Source organism: Muntiacus reevesi, chromosome 3, assembly GCF_963930625.1.
Source record: "Muntiacus reevesi chromosome 3, mMunRee1.1, whole genome shotgun sequence".
Taxonomy (NCBI): Eukaryota; Metazoa; Chordata; class Mammalia; order Artiodactyla; family Cervidae; genus Muntiacus; species Muntiacus reevesi.
Window position 1 is genome coordinate 112,946,271 of NC_089251.1, and position 25,996 is coordinate 112,972,266.

Genomic DNA, 25,996 nt, shown 5'->3' on the forward strand with positions numbered 1-25,996 from the left:
CTTCTGAGAAAAGGGGATATCACTCCCTACCTGGAAAGGAAATTCTCTGCCTGGAATTTTATCTATGGAAAAACTTCTAGTACACTGCAGACACAGAGGAAGGGTTCAATAAATGTTAGTTTCTTTTCCCTTCAATCCTGTCAGCAGCTAGTCTCAGGAAATCATCTTGGTTAAGTCATAGCATAGACTGAAGTCAAGAGCCCAGATTCTGGTTCTACTGCATACCAACTATGTGACCTTGGTTTTCCTATCTATAAAACGGGGACACTACTAGTACCTCCCAAGTACATTAATACCAAGTGTTTAAAATGGGCTGGTACTTAGTAAACTTTAGCTGTTGTTATTCATGCTGCTGCTGCTGTTACTGGGCTTGGAATAGACATAGTCAAGAGCCAGCAGAACTGCGGTTTTTCCACCTGGCTGTCCCCTAGAGTCATTGAAGGCCATTTTAGAAAATATTCATGGCTAGACTCCACCCTCACAGATTCCAGTCGAAGTCATCTGGGATGGGGCTCTGGTATGGGTATTTTATAAGACCACCCTGAGTGATTTTATGTGCGACCAGGGATAGAAGTTCCACAAAGGTGGGATAACTAGGAGCATGGGCTCTGGAGTCAACCACCTAAGTTCAAATACAAGTCAGCCAATAAATAGATGTATGAATGTGAGAAAGTTTTTTTTTTTTTCCTCCTTTTTTTTTGCTGTGTAGCTTGCATAGAATCTTAGTTTGAACTAGGGACTGAACCTGGGCCCTTGGCAGTGAAAACTTAGAGTCCTAATGATTGGACCATCAGAGAATTCCCTGAATGTGGGAAAGTTCTTAACCTCTCACATTACACTGGGTTAATAACAGGACCTCGGAGGCTATATAGATCTAACATATTTAGAGCAAGCTCTCAGCAGGTCTGCCACCACTACCCCTCAGGTTCCCTTTTGTTTTCAAACCATGCAGCCATGGTGGGCCTATGTCTAGCTCACAACTACAATCTAACCAGGGGGGCCTAAGTGCCTTGAACATCCCAGATGGGGTCCTCTCCTCACCTTGCCAGCTTCCCCCAAAGTTATGTTTGGCCCTTCCAATGTTTGGCTTTTTTATTCAATCAAAATGAATAGAATTATCTCCCAAACAAAATTGTCTGCTTAGAAATCAGAGAGACCCGAGAATGCTATAGGGAAGGATAGAGCCAAACGGGTCATTCAAGTATGTCTCATATTTTAAAGAAGAAAGGAAGGAAAGGAGATGGAGTGGAGGGGGAGGGGTGGAGGAGAAGAAAAATTCTTCTCGTCAATGTTTAGGAAACAGTGTTTAAGGGAAAAAGAAGTATAACATGGATTGCATGTTCAAGACAGTTCTTCAAGATAAGGAAAAAATGCATAGAAAAAAGATGGGAAGGAAATATATTCCATGTTAAATAAATGTTTTTTTTTTCCCTTGCTTCTCCATCCTTTTATTTTTATTTCTTTATTTATTTTGATCATACTGGGTCTTTTTTTGCTAAGCTCAGCCTTTCTCTAGTGCAGCAAGTGGAGGCTACTCTTTAGTTTCAGAGCTTGAGCTTCTCATTGCAGTGGCTTCTCTTGTTGCAGAGCACCAGCTCCAGAGTACACAGGCTTCAGTAGTTTAGCTGTGTGGGCTCAGTAGTTGTGGTGCTTGGGCTTAGTTGCCCCAAGGCATATGGGAATCTTTCCAGACCAGGGATCAAACCTGGTAGGCGAATTCTTAACCACTGAACCACCAGGGAAGTCCCTCTCTATCCTTTTATGTATTTTACAATTTTCTGCAGTGAAAAGGGATTCCAGGAAAAATAAGTGAAAAAATAAAGAAGGAAGACCTTCGCATGACTTTTTCTCCTGTTAATTTGTCATTATTTATTTTATATCTTGGCCCTGCAGAGACCTGCAGGATCTTAGTTCCTTGACCAGAGGTGGAACCTGGGCCCCCTGCAGTGGAAGTGCAGAATCCTAACCACTAGACCACCAGGGAAGTCCTTCTCCTAAAATAATCATCTTGGTGCTCTATATTTTAGTTTCTCCTTTTTGTTAAAACATTTTGTTGTTGTTGTTGTTGTACGGCAGAAACGAACACTATATTATAAACCAATCATACTCCAATAAAAAATAATAAAAAAGAAAAAGTATACATATACAACAGATGAAAAAAAGATGAATAAATGCTAGAGATATGCCATACAACATTGTACCTACAGATAACAATATTGTATTGCGCACCTAAAAATCTGTTAGGAGAGTAGATCTTACGTTAAGTGTTCTTACTACAGTAAAAAAAAAAACAAAACACGAGTCAAAAAAATATTTTTGGGTCAAAAGATATTATCTCTACTCACAGTTTCTGTTCATTCTCCTCCCATTTACCATTTGAGCCACTAGAATCTGGCCTCCTTCCTAACCTCAGAGGTGACCGCATCCTTGAAGGATCAGCAATGACCTCTTAGTTGCCACATCCAGTGATCTTTTTTTTCCTTGCCTGAGCTCTCTGCAATATCTGGCATGGCTGGTGCCATCCCCTTCTTCTGGAAGCTCCCTGCCTGCTCTCTGGGCTTCGCTCTCCTCTGTCCAGGGAGCTAATCACTCTGACCACTTTCAGTTGGTTCCTTTAGTTTCCTCAGGGCTTACTGTTCCCCAGGTTTGGGCTTCTAGGTTCCTCCCTCCTTCCCTGCACACTCTCCCTGGATGACGCATTCACTCTTGGCCTCTATGGTCCATCTAATTGACAAGTCCTCAAATCTAGCCCTGGATTCTTGCCCGAGGACAAGTCAATCCAACTTCCTCCTGGAGGCTTTCATTTAGATGCCCCTCAAATATCACAGACTGAAGAAGCTCAAGTGGACTCATCATTTCCACTTTCTCTCAATCCCAACTCTTCCTGCTTCATTCTTTTACTTGGGGAATATCCTCGTCCCTTTCTCTCATTCATTACATTCACTTGGTCACTAAGACTTGTTGTTTCGATTGGAACTGTGTCCAGAGCCATGAACTCTGCCCTGCATGAAGCCTCTCTCTCTCTCTTGAGGGGAGGATCCTAGTAAGATGATCCTAGTCTCCCTCACATAAGTTTCCTTGTCCTGGTCTTTCTCCTCTCCAGCCCATATCTTAGCATTTTTTTTCTGATTGTTCAGTCATTCAATCAAAAAACATTTGCCACGCACCATACTTCATAGACTGACACAAAATAGGTCAAGAAATAATCCGTAGGATTTCACATTGTGGAGACTGCTATGAAAATGAGCTGGAGGTTGGGAGACAATAACTAGGACATGGATATAGGAGTTCTCTCAAATGTGGTGCTGTGAAGAGTCCTCCAAATGAAACCGCCCAGCGCCCTGATGGAAAGGGGAGCAACAGTGATAGAGCAGAATGTGGCTGGGGACCCCGCTTTAAGGTTGGGAGCCAGGGAAGGCCTGTGAGGAAAGAAAGATGAGTGAACCCTGAAAACCTGAGGGAAGAGCTGCCCAGGGAGACGGAAGAGCCACGACAAGGGCCTGAGCGGGGGTTCCAGGCACACATAGGTTGTCTGGAGCATAGGGAGTGAGGTCGGAGGAGGGCAGGAAGATCACACATGGTGGTCCTAGCAAGGGGTCTAGGTTTTAGTCTAAGTGCAATTGGAAGCTACTGAAGGGTTTTTAAACAGAGAAATCACCTACTTTGTTTCTTTAAAAGATTACTCCCTCTAGGTCCCTAGGGTAGATAACATTTAGAAGGTGGGTGGACAGGGTTGCTGAGTACTAGGAATTACTTCAGTGGTCCAGGTAAGTCCTCGGACTGGGACTGGGTGTTAGCAGTACAGCCAGAGAGGACTTAAACCTCCAGTGGGTCCCTACTCCCTGTAGAATACCTCTTCACTCTTTATGAGGACCATCTGGTTCCGAGCCTCCCTCTTCACACCCACTTGTTCTTTTTGGAATGTTCTACCCCACTTTTCCCTTAAAGGATGAACTCGTCATCCTTTAAGACCAGGTGCAATTGCCGCCTCATTTGTGAAGCCTTTCAGGAATCCTGCAGGGAGAGTCCTTTGCACCTTTTCAGTGCTTTGTTTCTATCTCTACCATAACACCTATCGCACCGTACGCCTTGCATGTTTACAATTCTGTCCCTGAAGAAGGTAGACCGAGAGCTTCTGGAAGACAGGGACAGGGTTTTGGTAAATGTTCCATGAGTGCACGATGCATAATCAAAAGATATAGATGAAAAAAATATATAGATGGTATCACTATGAAACAGTTCACAAAGGTCAAGAGTCCAGTCATGACCAGTCCCTATTATATTCAGAATCATCTGCTAATGTGTAAATTCATAAGAATGGATATGAACGTGGATACTAAACCTCCTCATTTGATTCTGAAAACAGCCCTGAGAGATGGACACAGTGAGAAAACTATCTCAGTTTTACAGATGAGGAAATCAAGGCATAAAGGAGATGTGACTTGGCCAAGATCCCTGAGCTTTGATCAGTTCAGTTCAGTCGCTCACGCGTGTCTGACTCTTTTGTGACTCCATGGACTGCAGCACGCCAGGCCTTCCTGTCCATCACCAACTCCCGGAGTTTACTCAAACTCCTGTCCCTTGAGTCAGTGATGCCATCCTGTCATCTCATCCTCTGTCATCCCCTTCTCCTCCTGCCTTCAATCTTTCCCAATAATCAGGGTCTTCTCAAATGAGCCAGTTCTTCACATCAGGTGGCCAAAGTATTGGAGTTTCAGCTTCAGCATCAGTCCTTCCAGTGAATATTCAGGACTGATTTCCTTTAGGATGGACTGGTTGAATCTCCTTGCTGTCCAAGGGACTCTCAAGAGTCTTCGCCACCACAGTTCAAAAGCATCAATTCTTTGGCGCCCAGCTTTCTTTATAGTCCAACTCTCACATCCATACATGACTACTGGAAAAACCATAGTCTTGACTGGATGGACCGTTTTTGGCAAGGTAATGTCTCTGCTTTTTAATATGCTGTCTAGGTTGGTCATAACTTCTCTTCCAAGGAGTAAGCGTCTTTTAATTTCATGGCTGCAGTCACCAATGCAGTGATGAGCTTTGATAACCAAGCATAGAATCCAGGTTGTCTGGCCCCCAAATCCTTTTCTATTGTTTGACTCCTGGGCTGCCTCACCTGTTCTTGAATCAAGAGCCTGTAAAACTTCCTGTTACTTCCTCACGACAGAGGGGACAGAGAACAGAGATGTGAGTCATAAGAGCAGGCAAGATGGGGAAGCAACTCTCTCTCCCCCACTCATTCATACCACCACCTCATTCATTCTTAATAAAGGTAGCAACCATCTAAGTGCTTATAACTATACTCTCCGCAGAAAGAAGGGCCTGAGTTTGCATCCTGGTTATACTACTTACAAGTTTGATGACTTTGAGGGATTCATTAATTTCTCTCAGCCTCCTGTATTTTATTTGTAAAACGGGAGTGAAAAGAAGCTACTTAGTAGAGTTGCCAAGAGGATTATATGAGATAAAGGAATCTTCTTCAAGGCCGAGCCAAACAAAAGGTCTTTTTTTTTTTTAAGCTATTTTTATTTATTAGCGGAACAGATCTTAGTTCCCTGACCAGGATCAAACCTGTTCCCCCCGCATTGGAAGCAAGGAGTTTTAACTAGTGGACCTCCAGGGAAATTCCTACAAAGGTCTTAATATTTGCTAATTATTACGACTGGCCCCAGGAACTTTCCTAAGCATTTTCAAGTATCACTTCTTTAAACGCTAACGACAACCTATGTCCTAGACGAAATAGGGGCTTAGAGCTGTCAAGTAACTCCCAAAGAATTTATGGGTTCTGACTGGAACCCAGAACCAACTCGCGGCCAGAAAAGTCTTGGCAAACAAGCATGCGTCAGAGGGCAAAGGAGTTTGCTTACAGACTCTATACTCAACCAAATCTTTTGATTCCAAATTGGTAGTTGGATCATCACTTTTGAAAGTCTGGTAAATGTAAGCTTCATTGGATCTGAGGAGTGAAGAGGGGCAGCAGAGTCCCCCAAGGGGAGTCCTGCCTTTGAGAGACCTGCCTTTGTTCCTGATTGCGCATGAGGTGTCTTTAATTTAGACCACGTTTATCCATGAAGTGGGGTTAGAAGAGTTATTAGGGTCCCTGGCGTCCCTCCCAACACTAATTTTCCAGAGCAGAAGCTGCTTGCTCTGATAAAGGCCCCAAACTCTCCGGCTGAAGTTCATCCTCCGCGGGCAGGCAATAGGGACGCGTCCCCTTTAAGGCTCCAACTCGCCGGCGGCGGCGGCCGGAAGTGTTGAAGCCCGGCCTGGCGGCGGCGGTGGCGGTAGCGGCCGTGGCGGCCTCTGCGCATGCTCCGTCGCCCGCCCGCCCTGGCCGCTCGCCGCCCGCCCGCCCGACGGAGACGGTGAGGAGGGGGAGGGGTGGGCGCGCGGGCGCGGGGTGGGGTGGGGGCGGGGGGGGCGGGCGCGGGGGCCGCGCGGCGGCCGGCGAGGGCGGGCGGGCGCGCAGGGGGCGGGGGGCTGCTGCCTCCGCGGGCGCCTCCCCACGCCCTGTGCGTGCCGCCGCCGCCGCCGGGGAGCGAGCGGACGTCGCGGCGCCGCGGGGGGGTGGGGGGACGCTGCCGCTGGGTCCGCCTGAGCAGCCGGGCCGCCCCCAGCGCGGCCGGCCGCGCCGCTCGGGTCCGGCCCCCGGCCGACAGCGGCGGGGGGCCGGCGAGCCTGGCACTGGGGGGCCCTGGCGCCCCCGGACCGAGGGGCCCGGAAGTCCTCTGCCGAGGGACCAGGAAGGGCCGGAGCGACTCCGGACTGAGAGGCCCGGACGTCTAGGACCCCGGGGAGGGGTCTGGGGATCGAGGGGGTATCCCTAAAGGCGGGATCTGGGGAGCACCAGGCCCTTCGATGAGGAGCTGGGGATGAGGCCTGGGTCGCTCTCGGGCTAGGGGGTAGTGGTGAAAGGACGGGGGGCGAAGAGTGAAGGAAGCCCGCTGCCTGCCCGGGAGGACCTCTCGGAGTCTTGGGGTGGGGAGCGAGGGCAGAGAGTGGGTTCTGCTGAGGAAAAGAGTGTCCAAGCTTCACCCGGGGGCGCCTAGAGGCCTCGGCCATTCAGTCCAGGCGACAAGAGGCAGGTGCTTCCCCGAAGGCACAGTGACAGGTCCGGTAAGCAGGGGACAAGGAAGAACAGCTCCAAGGGAAAGTGAGCAGGCCTCTACCTTCCCCTAGATGAGGGGGCGGTAGGAAGACACCTCAGAGCCTCCAGACGAAGGAATGAGAAGGGTCCAGATCTGTGAGGGAATAAAAGAGAGCTTGGATTACCTCATATAGGTAGAGAGGAGGGTGATCTGGCCTGTCGCGGATGAGGAAACCTGAGGCCCGGAGAGAAGATAATTGTTGGGAAGAAGGCTAGCATATCCCCGCTTTCTAAAATGACGGGGGAATTGGCCTGGTGTTTCCTAATTGAGGGGCAGGAGAGGTGAGAGCAGACTCTTGAGGGTCCTGGAGTGTGATCCATTCAGACTAAGACACGTCAAGTCTTGATCATGGGAAGTCTTGGCTGTTTAAGGAGCAGAAGGAGGCATTCTCTCAAGATGAGAGAAATTCACAAACACTTAACAGACACAAACAGGGGCCTTAACTCGTGTATATTTAGGAGAACCAAGAAGTGTCATTCTCCTTCTTAACCTGGAGGATTAAGGAAAGAGAGGATCAGCTAATTTTAGTCTCACAGGATTCTTTTCTCTCTCTTTGCTTATGGAACGTTTGGGGGACTTTTTCATTAAATTGTTGGACTGACCTAATTTGTCAGCCTTTTATCAATTATGTGTTTTTATTGTCTACTGACTTAACTTTTTTCTTTAGTTACCTGTTAGTTGCTTACTCCTATTTACAGCAAACATATTGAATAGCCAACTTGTACTCAGCTTCATGGGGTTAGTTTGGGCTGTGTTTTGTTCTCGTCCTAAGAAGAAATCTCCTCAACTGTAGTAGGTTGACCCTTCAAAAAATCCTTTTTGCAATTGCTTCTCCAAACACCTACAGAGTGGTCACTATTAAGTGATTCATCCGAAACTTCATTTGCTATGACTTTTTACCTCAGTGGTCCTGTGTGTGATCTCTTGGATTCATTACATCTGGTAGTGCCCTGGATCACCTAGTAAATACGTGAAACAGAATAAAGAAGGAAAAAACTCAAGGAGTTTTGACCTCATGTAATAATAAATTTTTTAAGTTGAAAATTTCTTAGAATAGGCTACATAGTCTACAAAAATTAAAGTATGAAACAAATACATTTTGGAATTAGAAAATTTCAGGATATATGGTATTTCTATGACTCTCTCTCAGCTACCAACTGTCATGTTCCTATGATCATGTGACACTTGTGCTTACATCTTGCCATGTTTTTTAAACTTCAGAACACAAAAATGAATTTAATCCAGAGTAGGTCAGGTATCATTGATGTAATTTTTTGATAGTTTACGTGAGTAGTCATGTAGTTACTTTCAAGGTGTCTTGTCTTTGAAAATAACTACAAATAATCCTTCCTTTTCACAGAAGTTCGACATACTTCCCTTATGTGTGTTCTCCTAGAATTACAGAGTGTTGTGCGATTCCACAATGAATACTCCAAGGTCCCCTCCATGAAATACCCAAAGGAGCAACTTACTCATCTTCCCTTAGTTTTTGTTGCTATAAACAAGAACCACTTTTTCAATTTACACTCAACTCAAAGAAATGACCTTCCAATTAACCAGTGTAGTCTGTAGAGCTGGTTAGGGTTTCTTGCTCGGAATATGGTATTTAGGGTAGTAAGAGAGATTCAACCCAAACTTGCTTCTCTGAGGAATGTAAGAATTGCCCTGTGGGATCAGACCTGTGTCTCTGACTGACAATGAGAGACTTGTTGTGGATGATTATAATTATCTTTTCTGGTAAACTCTCAGAAGGTTAGAGAAGCAGCCATAATATTGCTTTTGAGTTCCAAGGTGTGGGAGGGGTAAGAAGTAAAATATGAGTTCTTATTGAGGAAAGTATTAATCAAGAAGTTAGTCAACCACTTATTCAGAGTATTGGAGAGAGAGAGGACTCAACCTTAGGGTAGAAGGTTGAACTAGAAGCATCCTTTTAATTTTGCTTTTCTAACCCATTAATTTACCTATGCTGTTAATTTAACATTTAAACCACTTTTTTGAGATAATAAATTACCTACGATTGTTATATGCTAAAGTATTGTATCTTTTAAATTCATTGAATGTGTAGCAGGATAGTGCCTGACAACAAATAAGTGTCTGACAAATGTTAGCTGTGATTATTTCAATTCATCCTCCATTTTTATGGTTCAAACTTTAAAGATATCAATCGGTTCAATTATTCTAGGATTTGATGGCATTTTATACTTCATCATATCCCTTTTGGCATTTTCTAGACTCAAAGGTCCTAATCATTTGGGTTCTGTTTCTGGCAGCCAGCCATTCTGGTCCATTGATTTCCTATCCCCGCCTCCCCACCTCCAGTTTTAAACTTTTAATTTACAGAAGTTCAGATTGTATATTCTAGTATCTTGCAATTACTTTTTTCCTCTACTATATGACAGTGTCACTTATCTCTTTCCCTTCTGTAGTTCCTTAAGAACAGATACCATCCCTTTTCATATCTAAGGAGCCTAACTGTGTCTGTGATTTCTCCCTGTCATTACGGGAAGTTCAGGCTTTCTAAGCAAATTTATATCCCCTAAATTAAAGAAGTAGAAAGTTCTAAAAGTCTTTTAGGGTGAAGTGAGTCACTGATTGTATGAAAATTTATTACATACCTGCTGTGTACCAGATTTCCGTAGAAAGTTTTAGGTAGGCAGTTTTGTAAATAGAAATCTGATATTTGAAAATTATGGTACTTGTGGCCCTGGGCATTGAGCTAGCATAGGGAAGCCTGTTAAAAAAGAAAAGCTAGCTTTTCTCTCCCAGGATGCAGTCTGGTGAGGAGAGACTGACAGAGTGGGCTGATGGTTGTGACAGGGATGCTTCAGGCGCTGAGGAGGCAAGAAGACCCCCTCAAATCTAGTCAAGGAAGTCACAGAGGGCCTCTCTGAGGAAGTGATGTTTTAAATGTCACAAAAGTATAGCAGTGACTTGCCAAAAAGGACAGAAAAAAGAATTCCAGGTAGAGCAAATAAGTGTGAAGGCTCAGGAGAGGAAATATGGCATGTTTGAGAATTTGGAAAAAATGCAATGGCAGGAGCGCACAGTGTGAGAGGAAGAACTGTGGGAAATGAGGCCAGCAGGGTGGGCAGGGGACAGATTTGGTGGGTTTTGTAAGTCAGGGTGTTTGTACCATAATAGCAGCAAAGGGAATGCCCTGAAGGATTTTTTAAGTGGGGGAAATGGCCTTTAGTCAGATCATTTTGTCTCTTATCTAATAATGAGTTGGAGATCCAGATCAGAGGTTAGGATACTGATGAGAAGCAGCTGGAAAAATCCAGGTAACAGTGTGGTGGTTCAGCATATGATGATGGCAGCACAGATGGAGAGTGGAGGATGGTTAAAAGAGATATATAGGTGATAGAATGGCCAGGATTTATTTGGTGGTTGGTTGAATTTAGAAAGAGAAGAAAGAGGAGTCAAAAATAGCTCCTTCATTTCTGACTTGAGAAAATGGGTGGAGAGTAGCACCATTTATTGAGTCAGGAAACATAGGAGCAGGTTTGAGAGGGAACATGCTTTCAGTTTAAGATGCCTAAGATATTTTAAGAGGTTTTTGGATATAGGAGGTGTTGAATCCAGGAAAAAGTTTGAATGTGAGAATCATAAAGGGCAGGTCTAAGTTATATGTGAGGAATTTTAACTTGGTCAAACACAAACAAAAGTTGATTGAACTGCTGTATGTCAGTGCCTGCAATGAACAAGGCTGTAGGAGACAAGATTTTTAGATAAGCAACGCCTGTCTTCACAGTGTGGTCATGGAGGTAGATGGATGTTCAGTTACCCCGCTGTACAAGGCTCAGTGTGATTAAACACTAGAGGGGAGTGGCAAGCAAGTATTGGGGGCCTACAGGAGAGAAAATGGGGAGGTAGTGGCTTTGTGGAGGAGTGAGCTTTGAACTGGGCCTTGAAGGGAGAAGATGAGGGAGAAAGGAGTTTTGGGCTTACAGAATAACAAAGGTACGGAAACCTATACATGTTACGTGTCCAGAATTCAGTGAGAGATTGATGTGGCTGGATTTTAAAATTCTTGGGGTATTATAGTTGCAGATAAAACTGGGGAATTTGGGGGGGCCAAATGAGGGAGACTTTGAGTGCTGTGTTAAATGTGTGTATTATAGGCAAAAATTATAGGCAAACAATTGCTGTGGCAGAGCTGAAATGTGGATTTGGTCGTCTTGAGTACCAGGTATATATCCATTGTGTGTCTAGGCACGGTTCATTGCAGTTCTTTTTTTTTTTTTTTTTTTTTCTTTTTTTTTTTCTTTTTTTTTTTTTTTTTCATTGCAGTTCTAATCATCTTCAAGCACTCACATATCTCAGTCAACAGAGTACTCTTAGGTATATTTTCTTATATGACCCTCTCCTTTCTTTTCAGCTGTGAAGACTAACAGCTTAATAACTTAGGATCCTCTGAGTTTTCATTAAGATTGAGATAATGCTTTGAGTTAATTTAGAGTCAAAGATCTTTTGGTACTGGATGGTAGTTTCCCCAACAGCTCTGCAAGTGAAGTGTCAGGCAAGAGCCTATCTCCGTTCAGTTTGAGGCAAAGAGGTATTAAGATGTTCCTGGAAGTCATACAGTTGGACACAGCATTTATTAAACAGCTGTACAATGCAAATCATCTTTCTTTTTCCATGCAACTTAGTTTCAGAATGCTTGATGAAGTGTAATGGCTGGTTGCAAAGAAAATAGATGATTCTTACTTTCTAAGCACTTACTGTTTGGGATGGATCTAGTGATGTGTTGTATACCAGCTCTCTAGAATAAAAAATACCCTGATTTGTAATGCTTGCCAATTTCTTTGGTGCATGTACTCCCAGAATCACTGATTTCAAGCTACCAACTTGATGTTGCTAAACTGGGAGTTGGAAAGAGATGTACACAGTTGGCTTCCCCTATGACTCAGTGGTAAAGAATCCACCTGCAGTGCGGAAGATGCAAGAAATGCGGGTTCAATCTCTGGATTAGGAAAATCCTCTGAAGTAGGAAATGACAACCCACTCCAGTATTCTTGCCTGGAAAATTCCATGGACAGAGGAGCCTGGCGGGCTACAGTCCATGGGGTTGCAAAGAGCTGGACAGGACTGAACGACTGAGCACACATGCACGTGCACAGTTGGTTCTCAGGAGCTGGTAGAGCTGCCTGCAGCATACCACTGGGTGAATCACACGTACTAAGAAAATCTCCAGTAACTAGTGAGTCCGAAGGCATTTCTGTGGAAAGATCAGAGCCTATGTCTGCCCCTTCTCACAATTCCCATCTTTTTCATGAGACCATGATCTCCAGGACGCCCTTGGAATTAAGAGTTATTATATTGCTGTTCCTTTCCTATGGTTGTCATCTTTTCAAATCAGACAAAATTACTGGTGCTTCTTATTTCTGACAGCATTCCCAGCTATCTGACTTCATGTGAAAGATGGCTAATGCAGAAGTGAGTGTCCCAGTGGGGGATGTGGTTGTGGTACCCACTGAAGGAAATGAAGGGGAGAACCCTGAAGACACTAAAACTCAAGTGATCTTGCAGTTACAGCCTGTGCAACAAGGGTAAGTGACTAAAGATTGGAATATTCTGAAAATTTGGGGGAGTTTAAAGAGTGGAGATATTATAACTTTAAGGTGACTTAGCACAATGGAACGTTCAACATCAATTCTCAGAGCTAAGTTTTCTTCTCTATAATGTATTGTGTGCTCTATTTGTCATTCAGTACTTATTACAACAACTGACTGTTTCCTCGTCTCTCGCCCCCTACTCTGAGCTCCTTGAGGATAAGCTACATGTTTCCCTCATCATGTTTATCCACACTGGTTAGCACACTGCCTTGGTACATGTGGTACTTTTGCCCAAAGGTGAGATAGTTACAGTCAGAGGAGAATAGGCAAGGCAGCTATAAAAGTATTCCTACCAGTTCTCTGGACCCTCATGGATGGGCAAATTATCAAGCTTAGTCTATCGAAAATATGTATACCAGTCGCCTACCATTATACAACATATCACAAAGGTGTTGAAAGAAATATAGCACATGGTTCCCACCATCATGAAACTTGCAATCTAGTTGTGCAAAGCAAAAATACATGTTTATAGAGTGATCACTTACTTAGCAAAATCTAACAAGTGCCAAGTGGCATGGTTAGGATGTGCTTTTGCATTCAGAGAAGTGATTTAGAAAATCACTATGAATTTGAGAGAAGAGATAAGATTCTTTTTTTTTTTTTTTTTGAGAGAAGAGATAAGATTCTTAAGTGGTCTTAAAAGTTAAACAGGAATTAGATCTCCAGAGAGAAGAGGGGGCTAGTTATTTTATCTTGGGGAATATATAAAAGACTTAAGGATCGAAGTGTTCTATGGGCTTCCCTAGTGGCTCAGATGGTAAAGAATTCATCTGCAACGTGGGAGACCTGGGTTCTATCCCTGGGTTGGAAAGATCCCCGAGAGAAAGGAACGGCTACCCACTCCAGTATTTTTGCCTGGAGATTTCCATGGACAAGTAGCCTGGTAAGCTACAGTCCATGGGGTGGCAAAGAGTCAGATATGACTGAGCAACTTTCACTAGACAAACACACAATTGGCCCTCTGTATCTGTAGGTTCTACATCCTCAGATTCAACCAAACTTGGATGGAAAAAAAATTCCAGAAAGTTCCAAGAAGCTAAATTGAATTTGCCACACACAAGAAACTATTTACAAGCATTTATATTATATTAGATATTACAAGTAATCTTCAGTTCAGTTCAGTCACTCAGTCATGTCCGAATCTTTGCAACCCCATGGACTGTAGGCATGCCAGGTTTCCCTGTCCATCACCAGCTCCCAGAGTTTGCTCAAACTCATGTCTCTTGAGTCGGGGATGCCATCCAACCATCTCATCCTCTGTCGTCCCCTTCTCCTCCTGCCCTCAATCTTTCCCAGCATCAGGGTCTTTTCCAGTGAGTCAGCTCTTCGCATCAGGTGGCCATAGTTTAAGGTGTTGAAGTTTCAGCTTCAGCATCAGTTCTAGTGAATATTCAGAACTGATTCCTTTAGGATGGACTGGTTGGATCTCCTTGCATCCAAGGGACTCCCAAGAGTCTTCTCCGACACCACAGTTCAAAAGCATCAATTCTTTGACATTCGGCTTTCTTTATAGTCCAACTCTCACATCCATATATAACTACTGTAAAAACCATAGCTTTGACTAGACGGGCCTTTGTTGGCAAAGTAATGTCTCTGCTTTTTAATATGCTGTCTAGGTTGGTCATAGCTTTTCTTCCAAGGAGTAAGCGTCTTTTAATTTCATGGCTGCAGTCACCATCTGCAGTGATTTTGGAGCCCAGGAAAATAGTCTGTCACTGTTTCCATTGTTTTCTCATTTATTTGAAATGAAGTGATAGGACCAGATGACATGATCTTAGTTTTCTGAATGTTGAATTTTAAGCCAACTTTTTCACTCTCCTCTTTCACTTTCCAAAAAGAGTCTCTTTAACTCTTCTTTGCTTTCTTTCATAAGGGTAGTGTCATCTGTGTATCTGAAGTTATTGATATTTCTCCCTGCAATCTTGATTCCAGCTTGTGCTTTATCCAGCCTGGCATTTCACATGACGTACTCTGCATATAAGTTAAATAAGCCTTGGCGTACTCCTTTCACAGTTTGGAAGACACTGCAGTGAGAAGCCCAGGCACCACAACTAGAGAGTAGCCTCTGTTCACAACTAGAGAAAGTCCATGCACAGCAAAAAAGACCCAGCACAGTAATAAGTAAAAATTATTAAAAAAGAAAGAAATGTCAGAAAACTGTGGTTATAGTTTTAAAACTAATAAGAAAGAGTCCTTATCTTTTACAGATACATACAAATGTCTGGAATTTGCTTCAAAAAAAATTCAGGAGTGGGCAGATGTAGAGATGAAATCAGACTGGCCATGTGTTGATAATTGTTGAAGCTGGGTGATGGATGCTTACATGGTGGTTCATCATCATATTTTCTTTATTTGGAGGTATATTTGAAATTTCCTATAATAAAAAGCCTTTTAAATTACCAAGATAGGCTAATAGGTTAACAGTTTTTTAAATCATTAATTAATTTTAATTATTCATTAATTTTTAATCATCTGATTTATGCAGTAGCTGATTTAAGTATATGGGAGGATGTGTATAGATTATATGCAAATACTATGCCATTTTATAAAAGACTTGCATATCTGTGGATTTTGGTATTTGCAGGGGTTTTCTGGAACCAATCTCCCCACAATACTGAGGAAGAACAGCAATCTAATCCCAGTCTACTAAGTCATGTACCTTGCCTTAAAAACTTCTAGGGAAAAACTGTTAAACTATTAACCTGTCTTGGTAATTTAAAAAGCTTTTTATTATAGGAAATTTCAAATATACCTCCAAATAAAGAAAATATGATAATGAACTCCCATGTAAGCATCCATCACCCAGCTTCGGCAATTGTCAACACATGGCCAGTCTGATTTCATCTCTACATCCGCCTACTCCTGAATTTTTTTTGAAGCAAATCCCAGAAATTTGTATGTATCTGTAAAAGATGAGGACACTTTCTTATTAGTTTTAAAAACATAACCATTGTCTTCTGACATTTCTTTCTTTTTTAATAATTTTTATTTATGGACTGTGCTGGGTCTTTTTTGCTGTGCGTGGACTTTCTCTAGTTGTGGTGATCAGAGGCTACTCTCTAGTTGTGGTGTATGGGCTTCTCACTGCAGTGTCTTCTCTGGCTGGGCTCTAGGTTCTTGGGCTTCAGTAGTTGCAGCACATGGGCTCAGTTGCCCCATGGCATGTGGAATCCTCCTGGACTATGGATCAAACCCACGTCCCCTGCATTGGCAGGTAGATTCTTAACCACTAGACCATGAGGGAAATCTGACATTTCTAAATATTGTTAAGCATAAAGGAGATATTCTAAGGTCTATTAAGGAAAGTTGCTATAAATAATGTCTAACATATAGTCTATAGAGCGGCTTAAATTTTTGTTGGCACCAACAAATTATGCATGCTTATTCAAATTCATTTGGGGGTTTTATTTTGACATACACACACATACTTGTAGTCATTACATTTTGAGGTGTGGTAACATCAGGAAGGATTAGGGGGCAGGCTCTTCTGTCTTTCCTAAAGCACTCCAGTTGTCATTTGTCCTATCCACAGTGGAGACAGAAAAAAATTCTCTGCTACTTCGAGACTTAATTCTTTTGAAGATTTGGTTCCACTTAATTTTCTGTTTGTCTCTTTTATTTTCCAAATGATACTATCTTTTGTGGATACCTGGCATTGCTTGATTAGGTAGAGGCACCTTTGTCCAACATATATTGACTTCCCAATCCACTGTCTACAGTGAATTTTAATGCATGAGCTAGTGAATAAACATTTTGAGGTATTGCCTTTTTTTTTTGAGCTATTGCATTTTGAGGTGTTTGTCAGTTGTATTATTAAATTATTTTAATATTTTATTGCATTTTAGCCTCATTTTGTAAAAATGAGCAGGGTACAAAAACAGTGATTCTAGTGATGAGATATATAGGTCTCATAATTTTAATACACTTGAGACAAAGATGAAAATTATCAGGTGTCAGTGTTCAGCCTCATCACACTTCACCTGATGGACTATAATTCAAGTGTGAAGGAAATAAACAATCAAAGCGTATGCATAAATTGTTAGGAATAAATTGGTAAAGATTATATTCAAAAGATGTGAGAGTTGGACTGTGAAGAAAGCTGAGCACCAAAGAATTGATGCTTTTGAACTGTAGTGTTGGAGAAGACTCTTGAAGAGTCCCTTGGACTGCAAGGAGATCCAACCAGTCCATCCTAAAGGAAATGAATCCAGAATATTCATTGGAAGGACTGATGCTGAAGCTAAAACTCCAATTTGGCCACCTGGTGCAAAGAACTGACTCATTTGGAAAGACTGATGCTGGGAAAGATTGAAAGCAGGAGGAGAAGGAGGCAACAGAGGATGAGATAGTTGAATGGCGTCACCAACTCGATGGATGTGAGTTTGGATGAGCTCTGGCAGTTGGTGATGGACAGGGAAGCCTGGCATGCTGCAGTCCATGGAGTCGCAAAGAGTTAGATGCGACTGAGTGACTGAACTAACTGGCTGGCTGGTATTCAAGAGGCAAGAAATAGAGATTTTATATAAGTATTGTTAGATTTCAATATGTAATTCCTTTTGCCCATCATTTTAATTTTTTTTGCATATATGACATTTTATACTTTCCCAAATATTCACCATATACACATTTTCAGGGATGCATATGAAGCAAAAGTAGAGTATTTGGTAACGGTCTATTTATATGAATACATAGAACCTGACACATTGTATAAGATGATACTTTCATAATGATACTAAGTTAAAATATATCCACATTCAACTTTTTAAGAAAATAGAGATACTAAGGTACTCAGGTACTAAGCTATTAAGAAGATTTTTTATTCTGGGAGTTTTTCCAACAAAGATGACTTTTTCAGTGTATGCTTTCTTTTTAAAAACAAAAAAGATGGTTATTAACTTTTTCAAATAAAACCTTTAAACATACTTTGGAAATTCTCAGGAGGAATGAAAGTACTAAGATTCCATTACATTCTTGACTTTCCAATTCATTTTGGATTCATAAGAGTTTTAAACAATGAGATCATGGACTGGTGATTTTAATACTACATAAATTTACTCAGTGTGCTGAGTGGAATAGTTCAATTTGAGGAATAGTGACCTTACTTTCCTTATGCTCATATCTCTCCCTAGTAGGAGGTTTAAAGTGTTAGGAATATGTACAAACTCAGATTAGTAGGGTACCCCTTAGTTTATGTAAAAGAATCCCACATTCAATTAATCAGAATAGCTTTTCTTAACATTCAAGATAAAAAAAAAAAACCCGTATCAGTTTTCAGTGAATTAGAATACAATAATGTGGACTTAACTTTAAAACTCTTGTACATGTACACAAGAGTACTGTGTATACATATGTACTATATATTATACTATTGATATATATTTATATGCACACATTATACTATTAGTGAAGTTAACATCACAGTCATTGTAAATGCTGATAGTAACTGACTTGTACTTCACTGATCCATAATTACCACTTATTATTTGTAGCATAATAATCTGCGTGCATGTTTTATACGTCAATTTAGACTGTAAACTTCTGTGTTCTTCAGAAGAAAGGATTTAGTATATCATGTGTTCTCAAAGAATGTTTGTGAATTAATAAAGGAACAGCAACAATCATAATAAAATTTTGGGTTGATTATTAAAAAAAGCTCTAGTAAACCTAATTTTGCCTTACTTTGATGATTCAGAAGGCATATTGATATCTTATAAATCCTTAACATTTTAAACATATTTTCTGATTTTTGACTATAGTTTTAGTAAGTATAGAGAATTAAGCTAAATCCATCACTGTTATGAGTTGCTTTAGAAACATTTTCCCTGATAAAATCTTATTTGCCCGTAAAAATATAGACTATGCCCCGACTTCCCAAGTGCAATTTACTGGTTGTTGAAATTATGTATAGACAAGAATCTATTATTTTAAAGGATTTTGTAAATATTGGTCAAGTTAGAATAAGCTTACTAAATTTACTTGAAGTAGAGGTGTGGTTTTTTTTGTTTTTGTCTGTGCTGCACGGTGGGATCTTAGCTCTCCAGCTATGGATTGAACCTGGGCCACAGCAGTGAAACTCAGAATCCTAACCACTAGGCCTCTCAGGGACCTCTTAGATTATGCCCAAGGAGAGAAAGAAAGGTAAATAAGTAAATAGTATTAAGTATTATAGTTGTTGTGGCAAAAGCTTAAAGTACAGTTGGGTCACAGAGGAGGAATTGGGTGATTATACCGGAGGACTGAGATGGAAGGAAAAGCACCATACAGGCTGCTAATTAAAAAACAAAAGATGGGGAAAGATGTTCTGGGAAGAGGAAGAAGAGCAAGAACAGAAGGGATAAAAGAAGATGGCAGTTTGGTACAATTGGGGCTTGGGTTGTCTGGTGGGGTTTGGTGAGAACTGAAACCAGAGGACCAGATCATGGAGGGACTTAAATATCATATTAAGTATTTTGGGCTTTATTTCAGCAGCAAGGAGGAGGTTCTTGCAGGGTTTTGTGGAGGGTGTTACCTGATCATTCTGGAAGGAATATAGAAGATCAGGTTGATGTGAGGAGACCGGTTCAGACTAAACATGATGCAGCCTGAGTTAAGGCAGTAGCAGTGGAAATAGACAGGGAGGGTGGCTGGTGTTAAGGAGGTGTATCTGGCAGGACTTGGTGACTGGCTGTGTGGGAGTTGAGGAGGATGAAAAGGGAGAAATTTAGTGTAATTTCCAAGCTTCTGTTTTAGGCTACTGTGTGCTGAGTAGTGCCATTAACAAGGATGGGAAATATAGGAAGAAGAGTAGCTTGGGAGGTGGGAGAGGAAAGAGAACTTGGTTATTTTAGACATAATTCATTCAATCAAGTCCTATGGGATATTTAAATGTATTTATTTATTTAGCAGTTAATTGTATCCTGCTGTGGAATTCAGAAGGGAGGTCTGTGCTAAAGGTGTCACCATCGGGGAGGGAAATCACTGATGCAAAGGAGATTTTTAGGCACTACTTTAGGATAGCTAGTGCAGTAAATAGCATGGTAGGCTTATTGTGGAAATTAAACAAAGGATGTCAGTGTTCATGTCAGGTTATCTGAGCCCATTTCTTAGGAGGCAGAAACATTTTGGAGAGAGAGTTTTCCTTAAGTGGTACCTCTCATTACAGCTAGTTACTTTGGGCATAATTGCTCTCTCTCTTTTTAAAAAAAAAACTAGGCTCTGCTCATGTCTGTAGTTTGATTATGATGCCTTAAAAAATGCTAAAGTGTAAAAATGGCTAAAGTACCTAGATTCCAACAAAGGACATCAGCTTCTGTAGTCAGTAAGTTCTTCCTGGTTTGAATTGTCTAAAGGTATTACTTTTTAGTCATGTTTGGATAATTCTATAATATGTTTCAAGTGAAGCAATACTTTATATCATGAACTTTTAAAGTTAGGGAGGGATAAGTCTGGTGTAAAATACAGGTATTTTATAAGTAGCAGTGTAAGTAGAGTAGCAAGAGAAACTTTTCCTCTGGGATGAGGAAAGTTGTTGATTCATTTCCATGATAGTAGCTGCTAAGCAGTCTTGGGCAGCCTGGAATTTAGATACGTTGGGGCTTAAGTCAGAACACTAACATCAAGTTGTAAAGTATATTATTTTATTCCTTTTGAGTTAGATTAAAACAAATTTCTTAATCCTGTGCTGTGAATATTAATTTTGTCATGATTTATGTAGTTTATTGTGGACACTTTTACAACAGGATTTATGAAGCTGGATCTGAGAACAATACGGCAGTTGTGGCAGTAGAAACTCACACAATACACAAAATTGAAGAAGGGATTGGTAAGTCATTTTGTTGTTCTAGTACCTTTTTTTTTTAACCGCACCTTGAGGCATTTGAAGCCCTCTGCAGTGGAAGCGCAGAGTCGTAACCACTGGACCCCCAGGGAAGCCTTGTTCTGGTACTTTTAACCTTAGCCTCCTCGGTTGAGATTTCTTGCTTTTTGTACCTGATTTCCCCTCCCGTCCCCCCACACCTCACTGCCCAGTGTGCTCTACCAGTGCTGTAGCCATCAGTTTGATGACAGTCCATTGAGAGGCACTGCTCAGATGCTAGGGCTCTCGGTTGATGTTTAACATTAGTTTGCTTGGGTTACTGAAAAGATTTCTCATCAGTAGAAACTGGTCAAAGTATTTGGAGTCTCAAGGTTGATCTCTGTCATTCGGGAAGTTGCTGATGAGGTGCTGATTGGAAGGCAGTCAGTGGAAAGAAACTGAAGAGGAACTCTGAAATTAGTCAAACTTGGAATTTGAATCCCACATTCTCACTGAGCTGTATGACCTTGGGAAAATCCCTTCACCTTTCTGAGTCCCATACAGGTACATAGGAGAAACCGTGACTGCCTCACAGGATTGTTTTAAGAATTAAAAAAGATTGAACCTGTAAAAACACATGGCACAGTGTCTGGCACATAGTGGGAGCTTGGTAAGAGAGCTGTTATGCCAAATTTCTTCCAGAAGATCCCTGAACAATACAAATCAGTGTGAACTCTTAGCCCCTGAGAGAAACCAGGAGACTAGAGATGTTGAGTTAAACTTTAAAGAAGGGTGTTTGATAAATAACTGGTATTCTTTCCGTTTGCAAGATGCAAGTACTATAGAAGCAAACGAGGACATGGAAATTGCTTACCCCATAACCTGTGGGGAGAGCAAAGCCATTCTCCTTTGGAAGAAGTTTGTATGTCCAGGAATAAATGTGAAGTGTGTCAAGGTAATTGTCTTTCTGCTTGCCGGGGTCTGTCTTGGGGCTCCTTATTTTCAAAGGGTATGGTTTTAGAACCTCTTCTTCCCCACCATTTCAGTGTTCTTAATTTTGTGGCGTCCCTTTGTGTCACAGTTTAAAAGAAAAAAAAGGACTTTGGAGTGATACTGACCTGGGTTCAAGTCCCACCAGAATACAAGTCTTTTGAGAGCTGAGAATTTGTCTGTCTTATTCACCGTTGTATCCCTAGCACCTAGACTAGTGCTCTGAATATTTATCAGTAAATATTTTGTTGAATGAATGAAGTCTATCACTAGTTAGGTGACTTTGGTCAAGTAATATTTCAGAGCTTCATATGTTAAAATATAAATAATTATACATACATACACACACAGTAAGATTGTTGGAAGGTGAAATAGTATATGTAAAATGCCTTAGACTAGTGTGTAGTTTGGTAGAGTTTCTTCAAAATTATTACTGATAAAAATAATCTTCATGAGAGCACAATGTGGAAATAATTGCTTATTCTGCCTCTGCTGGTAGCTGCAGCTGTACCCATAGATAGTAGTCACCATCAGTAGCATCATCCTGGAATCATTAAGGATTACAGAATTTTGAGGCTCTGCAGTGCTGTTGGTTTCTACCATGCTTTTTCTTTCTACCAGATCCTGAATCTTGTCATCAGGGCTGGATAGATAACTTCAGTTTATTTTAATAGCTTTTGCAACATCAAAACCATCTGCTTGATTCAGGACACAAATGGATTTTATATCCTAATCAGTATATTAATATCAGGACAGAGCCAGAGAAGGATCATCTCCTCTAGCACAATAGGGTGGGAAGATAGAGAATACAGGCCCTGATTAGAGACGTCATCTGGGTATTTTTTTGTTTGTAATGAATAGAGTTATGTCTTTCTTTCCCTCATGGCTTGCCTAAATTAATATTGGATTATTTTGGACTTTTCCTTTTACATTAGTTCAATGATCAGTTGATCAGCCCCAAGCATTTTGTTCATCTGGCTGGCAAATCCACCCTGAAGGACTGGAAGAGAGCTATTCGTCTGGGTGGAATCATGCTCAGGTGAGCTCTAATAGCAAATTCACACCTTTAAAGTGGCTGTGGGGTACTTAATCATGGTAGAATCCAGAGAATCCAGTCTTTTCTCTCCAACTTGAATTTTTATCCTGTATGAAGGATTGGTTTGAACGATCCATGTATTATTTGACCTTCATCAACTTGTTCTTAAAATCCCTGTGAGAGAAGGAAAATTGAATTAAATTGACTTCTTCCAGCATCTAGGGCAATTTCTTGTGATGTCAAAATGCTGAGTAGGATCTTCTCTGGGCAGAGAAGCTCAGGAGTAGATGACAGTCTTGCTTGAGATCTTTCAATATAGGTGGAGCTAAACCTGATGCTAAGAAAGGGTGGCTACCATGGAGATGTAGGCTGACAGACAAATTCTGGGAGAATCTGGTAAAGTAGAAGGGTGCTTGTCAGAAGAAACAGTTATGCACAATGAACGCAGTCCTTGCCATCATTGTGCCATAGAAGTAAACTTCATTTTTTTTTTAATGCAGATGATTTTTTAAAAAATTATTTATTTATTTGTGGCTGTGTGCTGGGTTTTTGTTGCTGCCATGGGATTTTGCTAGTTGCAGTGAGTGGGGCCTACTCTCTAGTTTCGGTGCACAGGCTTCTCATTGCAGAGCATGGGCTCCATGGTGTGCAGGTTTCGGTAGTTGCAAGATGTGGGCTCACTAGCTGTGGCTCGTGGGCTCTAGAATGCAGACTCAGTAATTGTGTTGCATGCATTTATTTGCCCTGAAGCATGTGGGGTCTTCTGGGACCAGGGATTGAACCTGTGTCCCCTGCATTGCAAGGTGAATTCTTAACCACTGGACCTCCAGGGAAGCCCAGAAATTAACTTTAGAATGTATAATATCCTCACCATGTCTGTTTTTGCAGCAAGTTTATCATTATAATTTCATCCCCTACCCATAAAATTAACATTATTTTCTATCAGTAGCAGTCACCTATTGATAGAAAATTTTTAAATGTGGTCAAGAATTAAAAGCTCCCCACAGAACATGTATCAAGAGCCTTAAAAGCTTACTCTTTGTCTTCAGTTTTTTAAGGAATCTGTCTAAAGAAAAATCTATAGTACTTGTAGAGATTCAAGTATAATGGGGTTTATTGCAACATAATTCAGGATAGTGAAAATTACAGTCTGCTTTAATACACAGTCAAGGTATATCTGAAGTAAATTATGGCTCATCTAAATATATATGGGTTTATACATTAAAATATTCCTAAAGACTTTTTACATGGAAAATTGCTTATAATGTAATGTAAAAAAGAAAACAAAATGGACTATCAATTAATTTAGTGTTTTACAAAACATATATGTAAGTAAATTTAGTGGAAGAACATGTGCTAAAATGTTGACACTATCTTTGTGTTGGGGGATTTTTTCTTTTAAGGAGCAATTGTTTTCTTTATAGTTTTCTATGTTTTCCAGAGGAAATGTTATTTTTTTTCTTCATGTATTATCTTTATAGTCAGAGGCATAATTTTGAAAAATTCATTCCAGATCATTTGTATGTGTTAATTAGTAGTTGAATGAAATTGGAGGTGAATACCTTTAACTATTGTTGTTGTTGTTCTTGAGTTGTTTTATTTGGTGAGAAAAACAAGCATATGCTAACTGTTCCCAAATATAAAAGACCCAGAGTACCTAAAAAATCTTTAGCGAAAGCCAAGTAACATTATAACATAGAGTTTACTGTAATTAAAATATCTTATGATGGTTATGCTCATAGCCTATAATAACAATGTCTTGTGAATCTAGTTATAAGGACATTCTATAGTGGGGGTTTAGTGTAATCAGCTTTGCTCTGTATTTATAGGAGAGTTATCTCTTTTTTTTTTTTCAAAGGAAAGAAATGTGCTGAAGTTTTATGTCTTCAGAAGTGGCAACAGATCTTGCTGGTCTACAAGTACTAATACTTCAGAATCTAACCACAAAATTTGAATCCGCCTGTGCCTTTTCTCAGTTGTGCTGGGATATGAGTTAGCCTTTTCCCCTTTGGGGTTTGGTTTCAATGAGATTCTATGGGGAAATTTAGCTAGTGTCACAATTATGTCTAAAACTTAGTGATAATGGGAAATAAAAGAGAGTACTCATAATGAGTAGACTAGGGAGGGAAGAGGAGTACTTGTACACGTGGGCAGGACCATGAACATTTTATTGCCCCAATTAGAATTTTTGCGACCTAATGACTTTTAATACTATTAGGTTTCACTGCGGGACTCTGCAACTTTGTCTCTGTTTGTCCCCTGTAGATGAAGTACAGGCTGAACTGGTACTTCTTGTCTCTCTTTGCACAGGAAAATGATGGACTCTGGACAGATTGATTTTTACCAACATGACAAGGTTTGCTCCAATACCTGCAGAAGCACCAAATTTGATCTGCTAATCAGCAGTGCAAGAGCGCCAGTGCCAGGACAGCAGACAAGTGTGGTGCAGACACCCACTTCGGCCGATGGTAGGGGGTAGGAAACCACCTGAAAACCCATTGTGTTTTTCAGTAGTACTTTTCTCCTCATTCTCTTTTGTGTTTCTGAATTTTAATTCTCATGAGTGTTGATGTAAGATATGGTAATCTTGGGTAGGAGTCCACGCTTTAGAAGGAACTCTGTTTTCTCCTCAGATTCCTAATTGGCCACTCCTCCTTCCTTATTTCTGTATTGCAATGCACGGTAAATGTTAGAAAGGTGATTCATATAATGCTTATTTAACAGTATTACTTTGGTGCCAGTGCCACTTGGTATATCTTTGAAATTAGATTGTTTTGAAAATCCTTGGCAATTCTGATGGTCAGGGCAGGCGGGTGGATTTAGAATGGTGTGTGGTTTTCAGCTTTTGAACCGAGATGTCTCAAAGACAGTGTCTCATTGACGGGGCTGGACTCTGGAGACTCTGCCGTAAGGGTCAAAGAGCTCTGTCTGGGAGGAATCCAGATAAACAAGCTGAGGCATCTTCACAAATGAGATAGGGTATGCACCCACTTAACTTCAGTATTAAAGAGTTTGGAATGAGGGCTCTCTAGGAAATTTATAGCCATGTGAGGTTATTATTAAGGACTTAGTTGAGCTGGAAACTTGGCGCAGCTAAAGTTCGTAGAATGTGTCTAACTACTTCCAGGAGGCTTAAAAATATGCCTGACAGAGACACAGAATGCAATGTAAGGAAGGCACTATGCTTTAAAAATGACTTCTCAAGGCTTCTTTTGCTCAACCCTAATATTCTGTTCCCAGCCTAACTGTTGGGTGAGTAGAAGCCAGATCTCACTGAGTTTCTTTCGGGAAAGTATAAAATATCTAGCAATGTGAATATTTGGTGGTGTGACACATTGACTTGAGAAGTGAAAAATGCTGTGAAATTATCTACTTTCTTTTTATTTTGCTGAACCTTCTTTACTTGATCATCCATATTGATATTTTG

The 25,996-nt window shown here is 41.0% G+C and overlaps 1 protein-coding gene across 4 annotated transcripts in view; it reads left to right on the forward strand.

Moving 5' to 3' along the window:
- Positions 1-6,263: 6,263 nt before the first annotated feature.
- GMEB1 (glucocorticoid modulatory element binding protein 1) overlaps positions 6,264-25,996 on the forward strand; it is a 30,747-nt gene continuing 11,014 nt past the window's right edge. Inside the window, exons 1-6 of one of the 4 annotated variants that reach the window (XM_065930216.1) lie at positions 6,264-6,371; positions 12,546-12,703; positions 20,488-20,570; positions 21,374-21,498; positions 22,469-22,572; positions 24,880-25,037. In XM_065930216.1, coding sequence (XP_065786288.1) covers positions 12,576-12,703; positions 20,488-20,570; positions 21,374-21,498; positions 22,469-22,572; positions 24,880-25,037 — 598 coding nt within the window. In that variant the 5' untranslated portion in view covers positions 6,264-6,371; positions 12,546-12,575. Of the gene's footprint in view, positions 6,372-6,605; positions 7,123-7,454; positions 11,344-12,545; positions 12,704-20,487; positions 20,571-21,373; positions 21,499-22,468; positions 22,573-24,879; positions 25,038-25,996 lie in introns of those variants that run through there. The other 3 variants (XM_065930217.1, XM_065930219.1, XM_065930218.1) reach the window with 3 other exon arrangements.